We start from the raw sequence: 15,244 nt of genomic DNA, 5'->3' as shown, positions 1-15,244 counted from the left end.
CCTCCTGCTGCTTCTTGAAAGGAATAAAAGCAGAGATACTGAGCATGTCTCTATAGGCATGAGGGGGAAGTTTCCATCTCCAGTCTCAGGGAGTTTTCAAACATCTTTTTAGGCAAAATCAAATAAAGATATGAAGGGATAGATAAGTTCTTCTCCAGAAAACTCCAAAATTGGGGGATTTTTCTGTATTACAGTAGTTTTTAAAGCATTTCAAGGAGATATTTAATTCAATGAGTTTTCATCTACAGTCCCTTATTTCACTGTGCATCCTGCTGATGTCTTTCCCAAAGAAGAGCCTGAAGTGCTCTGTGGCTTAATGGGTAGTTAAGACATACCTGCTCTTTTCTTGCCTTTTGTTGCTTTTGCTAAAAACCAAACTAAACCCCAAAATCCCCAATCTGGATTACAGGAAACCTCAAAAATGCCAATTTCCTTACCACATTCATTACAGAAGTTTGTTCGTGCTCCAGACTTATTCTCCCAGCTACAAAAGAAAAAAAAAAACCCTTTCCTCTGCTCTTCTGATAAAGCTGTTCTGCTTTCAGTTGAAGAGGAGTTGCTGTCCCTATTTAGTCTCTTAAAGTCTGATCCTATAGCTGTTGACAGATGATTTTAGCTCCCATTAACTTCAATATCAAATCCAATATGAAACCTCTATTCAGTAGCTCAGAAAAGCAGCTAAAAATCCAAACAGACTTTAAATGCCCTTCATAAAAGGTCTCATTTTGACTTTGGAAAAGCCCTATCTATAAAGGCTGAAGAAAGAAAAAGGAAAATGGATTCTTTGTTTATTCTCTGTCTGATTAACATGTTGGTATCAAAGCTGTCACATGCCAGTTCTGTTTCACCTTCCTCTTCGGCACTCTAATCAATCAAGCAGACAAAAATGACAACATTCTGTGACAGCTACCAATCCTTTGGGGGTTGCTAAAATAAAAATAGTATGGTAACCTCGAAATTGTGACCTGAAGTAGACAAATGTGCAGTGAGGATACATGCATATTTCTGCTAAAGGTGCTCTCTAAAGAACGTCCTAGAATGCTCTCATCTAGATTAAACAGTTATTACATGAAAGTTTCTAAGTTTCACTGACTCTCTACCCAAATATCTGTGTACATAGACTCACTCCAATCTTTAGGAGAAAAGAAGATCCAGTATTTTTTACTCAGTGGCAAGTTATTAACCCAAACAACAGTCAAGAGGCTGAGTGGAAAACACAAATGAAGAGACTTGCTGTTGATAGAAGAGACAAAGAAATATGGCATGAAATGCCAGCCATGACAAAGAAATTGCTCTAAGACAGTTGTGTCCATTAATACTAGTAATTACAGAGTTGTTATATATTTTGACATTGGGACTTATGAGCATCTTTCATGCAAATCATCCATTTAATTAATAAGAAAACGTGTTCCTTATATCCACTAAAAATAATTGGGACAGCCATCAAAAGCAAAAGAAACAAATAAATATACTTAGATCTTCAGCTAGCTTCTGACAAAGTCCTTCCCCAACCACTGAAAGCAATAAAGGCTTTCACAGACAGTAGTGGCCTAGCTGACAGAACAACATGCTGAAGAGTGGTCATTTTTTCAGAAAGGGGGCACTAATGGAATTCAGTGCTACTTCATAACTGATGTCAAAATAAAGAAATTTAAAAGACATTACTAAAAATTTGAATTATTTATAATTTCTTAATCTCCATCAGGGGAGTAGCTTCAACATCCTGGAAACAGCTTGCAAAATATCTGCTAAATAAAGTAAGGATACATGTAGTAAGGCATATTGAAAAGTCAGAGATATATTATAAAAGCAGTAATGCAGACCTTCTCATGAACTTGACTCTGTAACCTTCCACTTTATTAAATAACAGAGGAGAAACAGGAAGACCTTTGAAAATAGCACTTGGAATAATCAGAAGTACAGCATGATTCCCACAGAGAATTCCATCAGAAATATTGAAAAAGGTCATCTCTGTTCTACTTTACCCATCTGAAACCAAAAGCTGCAGAAAGCCTAGAAAATTCCAAAGGCAGAAACTACTGCCTCTCCTCCCACCCACTTTATCACAACATACATATATACCCCAAAGGTCTTACTAAGAATATTATAAGGATTACAAAATTGTAAGATCATCCACAGCTACGTTACGAAAAAAAAAGTTTTAAAGGGTGAATAAGTATCATCTACAGCAGGAACTTAGGCCATTTGGATGGCTTATGCAGTCTGTTTCTTGGCTTAGTTAAATCCTCTGCTACATATAGCCAGTCACATGACTCATGGAAGGCAGGAATTATTTGCCTTACTGTACTCTGACCCAAGTGTAATGATTAGTTAGGAGAAAACATTCATCAAATGTATCTTCATCATTCAAGTGTCCACATATGATATAGTACAAATTAACATCTCTAACAACACCTGGTATAGGCTGCTGCTGTTATTTTTATAATCTAAATGTGCATGTGCTGACTTAAAAAGCAATCAACATTCCTTCCCCCCAAAAAGACACCCTACAATCTCCAGCACTTGCTAAAAGGCTTTTACCTCCAGCATTTACTTGTGTGCAAGAGCATTTTGCTGTAGCATATTGGTCAAAATATGCTAGCTCAAGAGGAACTGGATTTTTTATGTAATGTATTGCTCCTTTGCATTTCAGAGATATCTTTGGCCATCTGTCTCTGGCATTCTAAGAGAGGTTTGAGTGACTAACGGTGACAACCAATAAAAAAATTAATTAAGGAAAGATGAGAAAACTGAAGTCCAACACAGGATGCGAATGGCACCATTACTTGGAGTAGGGTACATATTTTCTTCCTATGCTTTTTAATTAATGAAAACCTATTGCTCTTGCTCTTGTTATTCTCAGTGTTTCATAAGTTACCTTGATCACTCCAGCACTTGTAACCATTTCATGCTCATTTGACTTTCACCATGGTTTAAACTAGAGGGTAGGGAAAAATATATCTTCCTGTTAGAAATGATTGATTGCAACAGACCAAGAGTGTATGGTTAAAATATCTGCAGTAAAATTGGAACACGGCCTTTGTTCCACCAAGAAATCCATCGTCCAGCAACACTGGGGAAAGACATCAGTGTACACATACCTGCTCAAGTAGCTGCCGTAGCCGGTGAAGCTGAGACTCCAGTTGTTTATTGTGATCTTCCAATATCTGCATCCTTGCTTCCAAGCGACCTTTATGTTGCCTCAGGAGTTTAGCTTCAGCAATGAGCTCAGCATCTTCAGAAGCATGCTGAGGTAACACAACAGAATCAGGAGGTGATGCAAGAGGGTTTATTCCTCTCCGAAGATGTTGCTCCTTTAGTTGCTCATATTCTACCTGCAGACTCCTAGTATATTCAAAGGAGGAGGAGAATGATGACTTGATCAAGTAAATTCAAATAAAGAAAACTTCTTATATCAAATGATGTTATCACCTTCAACTAACAACACAAAAATCTCATACAAAGACAATACCTTGAGTTGTGGTTTATGAGAGAATAAAAAAGGCAATGAAGTAGAACTAAATTATTTCTTCACAGACCCTCCCTCTTCTACTTAACAGAGCCAGGCTATGCACAACATATGCCTTGATTGGTGTTTTTTGCTAAAATCGTGACTCCCAGGTCTTTCACATCTCCAACATAATACATGCATGGCTCAAACAACAATGAAGTGACAATTCAGACACCAGTAGGATGATTATGAGACCTTTGCTCTTCCTCAAGGTCAGCGATGATACGCTCCAACTCTCCTCGCTCTTCCTTCTCCACTGACTTCAGTATCTGAGCAGGACTCTGTGGCTGACTCACAGGTGACTCTCCTCCCAGCGTCTGACAATACTGCTGGATAAGGGCATGCTCATCCTCTCTAAAACAGTAAAACAACAGAGATAAAGACAGAGCAGTAAAACATTTATTATCTCTGTCAAGCTGAGAGATTGTTTTTTTATGAAAAAGGACTAACAGAGAAGGAATTAAGCCTAAAAAACATACCGAAAGAAAACCGTATAAACAGGAAAAAAGATTTATCTGTAGTAGCGTAAAAGATCATTTTGTTTAAATGTATGCATAAAGAACAAATGCTACTGCTGGTTTGAAAAGAAATTGAAAACAAGAATCAGAAATAATAAAACCCAAAGATGACTGATTTGAAATTCCTTAAAAGTAAGTAAAACAAACAAGCTATTTGCTAGATCCCTTTTTTTAAACCATAAATAGGTGACATTTTTAATATTTTTGAGGAGATAATTTTGGTGTGTTCAATTTATCTAAGAAAATTAGAGAAAAAAACCCCACAGAATTCTCCAAGAACTCAAAAGCAATGAATCATCATGCATCTAGCTAACACTGTACACTGCACAAAGGGACCGACAATGCTTCAAAAATAATGCTATAGGTTTTGAATTAGCACTATATTTTCCATTTTTCTCCCTGTTTTGATATACGCATACAATACATTGAAATTCTCCATGGGCAGTAGATCTCCTCCTTATAGATTCAGAGATAGAAGTAAACTATAACACTGTCCTCCTCTTGACTTGCATGAAATTACCTCATGGTACCGAGATACAGAAGTCCTGATACTTTCAATTATGCTTTAACATCCAAGTGAATTTGGTTTTGTATAGATGTGCCTTACTTCCCTACTTGCTGGCTTTTCTTGATAAAGTCAGAGGGACAGAAAGTGAAGGATACCATGTCCTAAAACCAGTTTGCTTCCTTGCTTACTCAGAAAGGATGAGTCAACAGCAGAAAAACATACACTATTCATTTTTTTTTAAGAGAGAAATTGCTGCAGGAGTATGAATGCTGAAGAAAACCCTTCTTACAACTAATTTCTTTGCCTGATTACAAACCAAAGACTGCATACCCTATGAAACCGTGAAGTATTGTCCCTACACAGTTTACCCTAAAGATCTCCTGCAGTTAAAGCATGATCAACAACAGAGAGACACACATGGGCAGTATGAATACACATGTTCAGATATCATTTAGAAAAGAGACTTTTTCATATTAAAAAAAATATTTCTTGTGCTAACCTTTTTCCTCCTACTGATGGAAAGTAGCAGTTACGAATTCTGCTATTAATCGATTATGGAATGAAAAGCAACCTCAAGGACTGCCTTTGTAAACTCATGCAAAAAATAGGAAGTTCATTATATGCAAAGCATTTATTTTCCAAATAAAAGTGTAATGGAGTTTTTCAAGAGGCTTTTTAAAATTTCCTGTCAGTCAATTTAACATCTTTCATCACGGAAGATCCAAATGTACAGTCTCATTTGAATGATAAAAACAGTTATTTAGAAAAGTACATCCTGGAAGACACGGCAGTTGTTTCTGGGGTGAGAAATAATCTATCAATAAATGCATGTACAAGTAAAATATATTAGATGTTTTAAAGGCCATGTATGTGGATTGGGGGTTTTCTCAGAAATAAATTTGAACTCTTGGGACAAAAGGAGAAAATGCATGTGACAGGAACAAATGAGAGTTGCATACATACTGTTTGTGTAATGGAAGACCCTATTTTATTCTGCTCAAATAAGATTTTTTGGTAGCTCAGTATATCAATATCCTTTTAATATCATCAACAGTATTAGAAGCAAGACAATAGCCAAAGATTTAATAAGTACTGATTCCTCTTGGAATCTTGTCTCTCTTAGAAAAGTTCTTCTATCACTCAGTGAAATTACTTAGTTCTTTATAGTACCGCCTAAGACAAACTTTTAACTGAAGAGTAACCCTATGGTAGAACACCACCGAATTATTTCTTCGTAAGGATAACTATTCACTATCTACTAAAAGCTATCATGGAGTCTTCCATTTTCCAACTTGTCATTGAAAATTTAGACTATTACAATCAAAGAAATGTACATCAAGTAATATTATGCCCTGACAAAAAACTTCAAACAAAAAAAATATAGCCTATGAGAGTTCTATCCACTGGACTAGGAATCTAATTATTAAAAATAACTAGAAACTTCAAAGAAAATAATGCCTACTCAGTTATTTCTTATCTGTCTTGGCTGTAGTCAGTACTACACTCATGAGAAGAAATGACATCATGGATCTTCCCTACAAATAAATAAATTTAATTAATTTTTCATTAAGCACATCAATATAATTTAAATACAATTGGGGTTATATGTGCATTTAAGTCTTTCAAAATAATTAGTGATATCCAAACAGTGTTATCTGAAACATAACAGTGCTCCTTCTTTTTTTCCCCTTACCTACAAAAAAGGCAAGGCCTCTAACTGCTTTCTCTTCTTTAGTACTTAAGTGATCTCAGGGAAATTCATCATTACTAACTATTATTTTACATCAGTCTACTTAAAACTAAAACAAAGGCTAGTGCAGTTAATGGCTTTTGGATCAGATCCCAATGTGATAATGAAAATCTCATGGTACTTATCCACCCTTTAGCCATCTTGACAAAAATCCCCTACTCTTTATAACTAAATTTTTGCCAAAATGATGTAACATCTCTGTGGGCTTCCAACTCTGCTGCACAGCCCTGCAAAATGTGCAGAACACCCTCACTGTGACCGAAACAGCCACAGTAATCCAAGAATGCTGGCAATTCAGTGTCACATCTTCAGAGAGCACAGCAAAACAGTGTTAAAGCAGGCTAGTGAGAGAACACAGCTTTAACATCCAGGCTTCAGAACACTGTTTACATGTTAATTTAAGTGATACTGTGTAACTACACATACAGCCTTCTTTTGTTCAAGGGTGTTGATGATGTCAGGAAAGTTTGATGATTTAGTTTAGTCTAGTAATTTTAATTAGGCATCAAAAAGCTGCTGTCTACATTTTAAAATTATGAATTAATTTATAAACAAATACATAGGTCATCTAAAACGGATCTTTTTAAAAACAGAACTCTGTAAAGCTGGATTTATTATATTTATTTAAATTTGTTAAATCTGAGATTCTGTTAAAATTTTGCATTAGGTGTAACCTCATTTTTTAATGAAACTTATAAACCCCTTAACAAAAGAAAGAGACTACCAGTAAATCTCTAGATACTTTTGACTGTATTGTGATCCAGTAGGTGAGATCAAAACAACTAAATAGAGATAATTTTATATTTTGGTCTCACAGTTATTAAGTCCAGAAAAAATTTCATTTCCCTCCTCTCCCACTGGTTCATAGTCTCAGAAAACATACTGAACAGGCTGCGAATATTGATTGCTCTTTTTTTAGGCATCACGCATTGCAAATGACAGCAGGTTTTTTCACAGACTGGAGAAAGCACTTGATAAAGGATGTTTTCTGAAGGAAAAGTGTATTTTTACCATGTGTTCTACAACTGTGGTCTGTCTTGCAAAATTACTAGTTCAAAAAAACAGAACCTTGAACCTGCATCAACAACCTCATGATTATAATTAGAACAGATTCATTAATAGCACAGGAGTCCAAGGATAGGGCTTCAAATGACCTACAGCACAAGGTCATCGTTCTATGCCAGGCAAATACTTTCATTTTGAGAATCTGGGACTCTGTTCTGCAGAAGTGGTAAAAGATGGCAATCAGTAATCAAAATAAAAGCATCAAGTCACAATGAACTCCTCACTCTTTCTTGGTGATTATTCTACTGAAGACCCTGTGTGCTTTGAGAAAAAACTAGAAGTACACAAAGTCCTTCGACAGCAGAGGCTGCAGTTCCTTTTCTGCATTTCACCATAGCAGAAAGCAGCAAACAACACATCCCAGAACGTCAGACTTGAAAGAAGTAGATCTCAAAGGAAAAAACACTCCCATAAAGAAGCCTAGGGAAAACAGCCTTTGAAATATCCTCTTCTCTTTGTGGATATATATTTTCAAGAGGTCTATTCCAAAACATACATTATGCATAGAGGAAGCAAGAGGCAAATAAAGCTGCATATAGCTTCCCTTTTATTGGCCTATGCTATGAAAAGAAAAATTCAGATCTCCTCACTGTCACTTTTCGTCAGTGCATTATTTTACCTAAGAAAACTGATTGCTAAATTGGATTTGAGATAGTAAGATGTGGCTATATACGAACTTACTGCATTGGCAGCTTTCATTTTTGCTGTAGCTCTCATACTAAGCACCATGCATTTTTATCCAAATAAAGTGTATCTAGAATTCTGATGCTATGAGAAATATTAGAATAAGGTTGAAGAAGGTACTCCAAAGTGCTTTGTCTTTAACTTACTTGTTCTTCTCCTAATTTTATTATCAGGTGAAACTAATTTCTCATTGTGGCAAGAAACCTTCTAAGTATTTACATCATGTCAAAGTATTCAGGTACTACATACTGGGGCTCCAGTTTAACTTCCAACACATTGAGTAGCAGTGCCAGGTAAAAGTGTCACAGAAATTAAACTTCAGATATGTTCCAACTCTGCCTTAAGATGACTGTGAAACAGCATCAACAGTGCTGCAGACATGAAGAAAACTGGCAGTAAGGTAATTAATGAGAAAACAGCTATTAAACATTTACATTTATACTGAAAGTATTTATACTGTGTTCAGCGCAATTGTCTTCAGTATGGGATAGATAGGACAGTTCATACATTACAGGAATAAGTTGCACTCTTTTCCTATTTTCCTAATGATTTTTATTTTCATTCTACTACACCGTGATTTATCAAATTGTGAGGCATAGCTGTCCGTTAGGGACACTATTTATCATTTTTTGTTGTAAAGACCTCATTTTTTCCTTATGCTCATCTTCATTTGTGAAGATGCACGTCTGCTTTAAAGACAGAGATGATTTTGCATTAATTAAAGTCAAAGAAAATTCATCACAACAGCCTAGCCTAAACATTTATAACTGCTGAATGTATCGAAAAAATTATATGAAGGAAAAAATTTTTATTCAATGTATTTGTACCAGAAAATCATGCACGAGAGCATTAGAATGTTTGTTAAGAAGCTGGACACACCACAGTAGAGACTGTACCTTTTCGGTTTTTTCTACAAGTATTTTTTTGATTAAGGAAAATGCATTTTTAATGGAATTCACATATCTTTATAGAAGGAGAGGGTTATAAAAGCTTACTTAGAAAGTCATAATGACTTTCAAGAAAATAGGTTAGTTAAAACTCAAGAATTATCTTTGAAGAGTGATTTCTTAATCAAACGGCATATAGCAAAACGTTCCTGAAAATAAAGTCATTATGTTTATCTGACAGCACAAGTTCTCTTATTCAAATGTAGATGACTTCTTACATCATTGAAGCATGAAAAGTGTTAAAAGTACTGTTGATGAACTTGTGAACTTGACAAGACCAAAGCAGAAACTTTCAATATCAAGTGGAACTCTGCCTCTGTTCTAGGTTTACAGTCAACTGAAAGACTCTTTATGACCAATAAAAATAACTGTAAAGGTCTTTTCCAACCTAAATGATTCTATGACAGTGGCTTAAACTTTAAACCACAGGTCTTCAGGATTTCAAGTTCTGCAGTATTTACGCCTTAATGAAAGCATAGATCTGTAAATAAAACAGAAGGTGCTGCTGGGTACAAAGTTACTTTCTTGTCCATATTTTGTTTGTGTAACAGTCCCCTTTTGATGACAGGACTGAGACCCAAATTCAGCGGTCCCTCTCACATGTTGATACACAAGCTCTCTATGTTAATTCTTTTTCAAAATAAAGGTAATTTTTATAGATGAGCAAGGAAATTGCATTAAAATCAACAGGTGAAGTGACAGTAAAAATTAAGCATATACACCGCCCTTTTACTATTGGGATGAGTGGTTGTTTGGTCTTTGTGTATGAGTAGGCTCATTAATTGCAAAATTAATGAGCAATTTTTCAGCAGTTTTCACAACCCAAGTATATGAGCATCTAGCTGCTTTCGAGTTTTCAGCTTTCCTGCCAAATGACAGTTTGTTTGCTCTTTTTTTTCAAAAGGGTTGCATTTCTCTCACTGGTGAGTGTGCCAATGACAGAAACACATGAAAACAGTTCACATGAAAAAAAGTTTTATTTGGCATGCAAAGAGGGTTAATTAATCAGGAAAGAGAAAACATTTAAAGGGGGTCATGTGCTTCTTTGAAGCAAAGTATTTTACTACACTCATGAGTAGAATAATTAATTATTAGATTTTTATTATTTATAATAATTTAATTATTAGATTTAAAAACAGTAAATGAAAGTATTACTGCGACCAATAGCATTTTCCAACTAAAGCTGAACAAGAACAACTTTGGTTTCCTATTTAAAAATGCTGATGGTATTTGTTAATAATTTAGAAGAGGCAGTCTTACTACACTGATTCAATTAACTGAACTGATGGTACAGTGAAGTAAAACATTCGTATAATTTTACATTGAAAAAAGTTGTACTTAATTTATCAGAAATTCAAGGGGTTCTACGCCTTTCAGGATCATCAATGCATTTCAATGAAGGATTTTACAATATAAGTGACAGACAATTAAAAAAAAAGAAAACAGTGTTGATAAAATTAACATAGGACTATGCTTATATCCCCAGGTATAGACAGCAAACTGAAATATGAACAGGAAGTAGCAAGACTCTTTGGGCTCTGTAGAATCTTCAAAATACAGATTTTTTTTATTTTAATGAGAAAGCTGACTGGGACTTAGCAAAAGCTTTTGACCCACTCCATTGTCCAACACAGAAGGATTTCTTTTCTTTTATACTATGGTAAAAGCAGAAAAAGATTACGAACTAGAACCTTTAGAGCTATGGCTTTTTACCAGTCATGTAAAATATCCCTACTTTTGAAGCAGAATGGTTGACAAATGTAGAGTTCCTGTACATCAACAAGTGAACATCACCAATTTCTACAACTGGTGCTGGGAATTAAATTTATGCAGGCATCCTTGGGGTCATACTTATCAGCTGCTTTCACTGGGACAAAGTCCTGTGTTAGAACTCCTGAAGATTATACCACATAACCAAAGTTGCTGACAGTCTTAATAAGTCTGAGTTACTTACACACTTCCTGTGTTAGAACTGCTGTCCATGAGGAAGGAGCCGTTGGTCCTTTCCATCTGTGCGAGCCTGAAAGGAAAGACCACGCCTTTCAGAGAACATGCTGCACACTTTAAACAGAAGTAGTATGAAGATCAGGTCTGCTTAGAAACAGCTCAGGTATGGCAATCTTTGATTAAAAGATTAAATGATTAAAAATAAACTCCTAGATTTTGTGGCAAAGATCTAAAATCCAGAGGACTCTTATGAGAAACTTCCACTATAATTAACTAATTCTACTTGCCAAACAATGAAGAAAAAATGTATTTTCTATCTCTAGTATAATTATCATTAGCATTACCAAAACTTCCATGGTAAAATTAGTTAAAGAGATGTTTTAGCAGATGGTTTTCTTTTTGAATTTTATAAAGCTGGACTAACAAAAGAGGATGAATACTTTTTAAATTAGCACACACAACATCTGAAATTATACTTGGCAAATAATATCACACTGTGGACAGACAAGTCCTGGAAAACAACACAAAAAGCAGTGTAATTGCAGGGAGTCATTGCCTATAGTTCCTCATTTTGGAAGAAATTAATCTAAAAAGACTACATTATTAGACTGTATATATAAGGTTACACAGTTCTTCAACATGGCAGTAGAAATTTTTTACCTATTCAAGTTTCCAGGAAAGAGATACCTTATGTACAGAAGACACATACATAAAAATCTAGGAACACTCAATGCTCTGCACATATATTTAACTGCACCAAATACAGCTATTTCCTTTACTATAAGGATATCTTAACTTCACATATATTTTTGCAAGTGCATTAGACATTAATCTTCAAATTTCTTTTTGAAAGCAGTGCACAAGGCCCTAAAGAATTGGGAACTCGGGTGTTTTAATATGCAGCAAGTTTGCCCATATGTATGTTTGTTACTATTCCTCAGGGTTGAAGAAGAATAAATGAAGGCCACACAGGATGACGTTGTCTCATCTCACCACGGTTTGGGTGGGACATTGTGTTTCAATACCTCCCTCAAAGGGAAAGACAAGCTCCAAAGTGACTAAAGTTAATCAGATAATCTCTGCTCTGGGGCATCTCAAACAGATCTACTTCACAGTAAGCAACATGCTTACAGTCACCTTTATAATGCTGCATAGCTCAGCATCTTCAATTCTTTGATGAAACAATCTTAGAAATTAATCTTCACAGTCCCTTTGTCACACAGGGAAGTAGTCCAACCCCCAGTATTTTTCAGAGCTGGGAGCCTGAATCTCTTAGTGAGTAATAGATATCTATTAGTGAGTATTAAATATCATCATGTTTACCATCTCCATCATTAATGAGGATTTGCTGTGAAACCAGCAGATGGCCCTAATCAGGGAGCAGAGGGAGACAGGGAAGGGACTCTCGTTGCAGAGCCTTCAAGGCAGGATACAAACTGAAAGGTGAGGAAGGGAATTAGAAAAAACTCAGAGGTGATGCAGCACAACAGAACAGGGAGATGGTATCCCCAGGTATATCCCCAGATAGGAGACTTTGTTAACAGAAAATTGGGAATTGAATGTTCTTCAATCAGTGACAATGAAGGTTTTAAGCCCTAATACACTGCTTCTGCTGGGCACTGTCTTATTCGGGAAGCCCTGATATTATTCCTTTAAAGAAGCTTAACTGAAAAGATCAGAACTATTAAAAAGATTTACTGGTTAATATAAAAAATATACATAACAGATCCAACTAGAAAGGACACAATAAAAATTATATGACAGACTCAGAATTATGTCTTCTCTTTTTTACTAGAAGAAAAATTTTGATAACCAATGTCTGCACATAGCAGGTACAGATTTAGCTTTGTATCCTGAAAGAGCCTTGACTAGTGCATGGTCCATCTTCAGCTACTCTAATCCAAAGCAGAACTTGTAAAAGTTGAGGGACAAGAGAAGTAAAACAGGTATTGCACCTAGGGTCTCCCGTGATCCTAATGCAAGTCCAGAGCATGAGCTTTATCTGGGCACAAAAAGTCACAGTATTGTGGCACCAAGGGCTGAAAAAAAGGACATAAGGAGACAAAAGATGCTCACATTTTTCTAGAGAAGTTTAATTTATTTGGTCCAGGGGTTTTAATTGATTAAAGCACAGCCTAAGTTAGAGACTAAAAGAAATGTTGGGTGATCTATATGAATGACATGTTCCAAATAACTGAAAAGCACTAAAATGACATTGTGTGTCACTGTGCTATACTACTAGTGCAAAATGAAAATATTCGCTGCTGGGGGAATAAAAAAAATTAGGCTGACTGTGGGTAGCCCTTCAGCCCTATTTCTTTTTCTCCAGTTGCAAAGATCATAAGTAGTGTACCGTAGGTATTTAAGAAACTGCTCTGAAGCTTTCTTATGGTGCTCATAAATAAGAATGCAGTTAACTGAATTTTTAGTAAAAAAGCTGAAAAAGTTAATGTTGTTTATTAGTTGAAGAGATCAGATACAACAATAAAAACACCCAGAGAAAAGCCTAGTCAGTCCCATGGTACTTATTTTTGAGAGGGTACCTCTAGTTAGTGCTTCACCATCACCACATCCGTAACTCAGGATGAGAGGAAATGGCCTCAAGCTGTGACAGGTGAGGTTTAGATTAGATATTACAAAAATTTCTTCCATGAAAAGGTGGTCTGGTGTTGGAATAGGCTGCCCAGGGAAGAGGTGGAATCATTCTCTCTGGAAGTGCCTTAGGCACTTGGGGACATGGTTTAATGGTTCACATGGTTGTGCTTGGTTAACAGTTGGACTTGACAATTTTAGAGGTCTTTTTCAACCTTACTGATTCTGTGATCACCAGCTGTGAATGTACAGAAGAGAGTTCAACAAAAGAAAGAAACACTGAGATGTACTTGGCATAATAGATATTTTATCACAAAAGGACTAGGGTCATCCCACAAAAGCAAGAACATAAAAGATCTGTAATTATTATATGCCCTGTTAAAAGTCAACAGTAATGGATAGTGTCAACCTGTCACAGAAGAAAACAAAAGTCTGGATCTAAAATCCTACTGGGAAAACTATACATCCACCAAGTTTGGTTTATTTTAAAGGTTAAAAATGAAGAAACAACACAAAAATGGTACATTTTTAGAAATAATGCAATTCTGCAACAGTTTCCATTCTGTATGAGAGATGATAAACATATCTATTTTACATCTAATATGACTGCAATCAGAAGCTAATGATTTAAAAATATTTTACTTCTAAGTACAGAGAATTATATCTTTTTAATAAATAATATCCAACCAGTAGTGCATATTAAAAACTGCAGGAATCAATCACAAAATGTAATCTACTCATGAGAAACCATGCCTCCCTTACCTAGTAGCGTACTGCTCTATCCTGGAGTGTGTGTCATCATGAAACAGCTGTGGAGACTGGGAAGGACTAGTTTAAAAATAACAATAAAACAATTAGTGATGTCTAAACAACTCACGATACAGACAATATTATTTTTAAATTAAATTAGACTGATGACAAATAAATAAATTCACAATATTCCCGACAGCGCTATTGCTTTGGGTTAGTCATGCCCTATAGTTCATGCACATCAGATTAGTTGCAACTGAGCTAAAAGAAAACAACCAGCATACTAGGCTTTTCAGAAAAAGGAGTTCTGCATACTCACTCGTATTGCTCTGGCCACATACTGATGAGAGTGATAGGACTGCAAGGAAGACACAAAAAAAAAAGAAAAAAGAGAGAGAGAAAGAATGAAACTATGAAACAACTGTAGTGTCATTTAAGCAAGAGAAAGCTGGAGAAACAAAATATTTTGACCAGCAACCCACCCAAATTATTTCCATTAGCAACAATTGATGAAGAAAAGAGACAGCAATGGATACTGCCATGTATCACGGAGGGACAGGAGACTGACTTACACACTTTGTTTTGTTAAATAAAAATCAATTTAATGAAAAATCCAAATCAGAGGTATTGACTGAACTGCAGTTCATAAACTATAATCCACTCATTTAAATTCTGCTCAAGTACTGGATCTTTCATCTTAAACTAACTAAAAATGACTAGAAAAAATGTGGTGGAAAAAATACTACCAATAAAAAACACGCTCTATAAGTCACAGTTATCAATGCTTATTTTCCTTATGCATAAAAATAATCAGAGATAAATACATATTATACTAAATTCTCATACTTGAGTAACTACATAGGATTTTTTATTTTATTTTTTTTTATTAAAAGGAATGTAGTACTGTGTTTTGCCACCTGCAGGGCAGAAAACCAATACCAACAGTTTCCTCAGCATGGTGCTGGCAATTTA

The 15,244-nt window shown here is 35.5% G+C and overlaps 1 protein-coding gene across 9 annotated transcripts in view; it reads right to left on the bottom strand.

Annotated features, from left to right (window-relative positions):
* Nucleotides 1-15,244, bottom strand: part of UTRN (utrophin) — a 368,491-nt gene that overhangs the window by 13,975 nt on the left and 339,272 nt on the right. For all 9 annotated transcript variants that reach the window (XM_051811059.1, XM_051811060.1, XM_051811062.1 and 6 more), the window contains 5 exons: nucleotides 14,592-14,630; nucleotides 14,285-14,350; nucleotides 10,938-11,003; nucleotides 3,707-3,865; nucleotides 3,102-3,345 (listed from right to left, as the gene is read on the bottom strand). In XM_051811059.1, coding sequence (XP_051667019.1) covers nucleotides 3,102-3,345; nucleotides 3,707-3,865; nucleotides 10,938-11,003; nucleotides 14,285-14,350; nucleotides 14,592-14,630 — 574 coding nt within the window. The remainder of the gene's footprint in view (nucleotides 1-3,101; nucleotides 3,346-3,706; nucleotides 3,866-10,937; nucleotides 11,004-14,284; nucleotides 14,351-14,591; nucleotides 14,631-15,244) is intronic.

This window comes from Manacus candei, unplaced genomic scaffold (assembly GCF_025592945.1).
Source record: "Manacus candei isolate 608988 ecotype Guabito, Panama unplaced genomic scaffold, ASM2559294v1 h1tg000081l, whole genome shotgun sequence".
Taxonomy (NCBI): domain Eukaryota; kingdom Metazoa; phylum Chordata; class Aves; order Passeriformes; family Pipridae; genus Manacus; species Manacus candei.
Note: the sequence above shows the minus strand (reverse complement) of the source record. Positions and strands in the feature narration are given on the sequence as shown.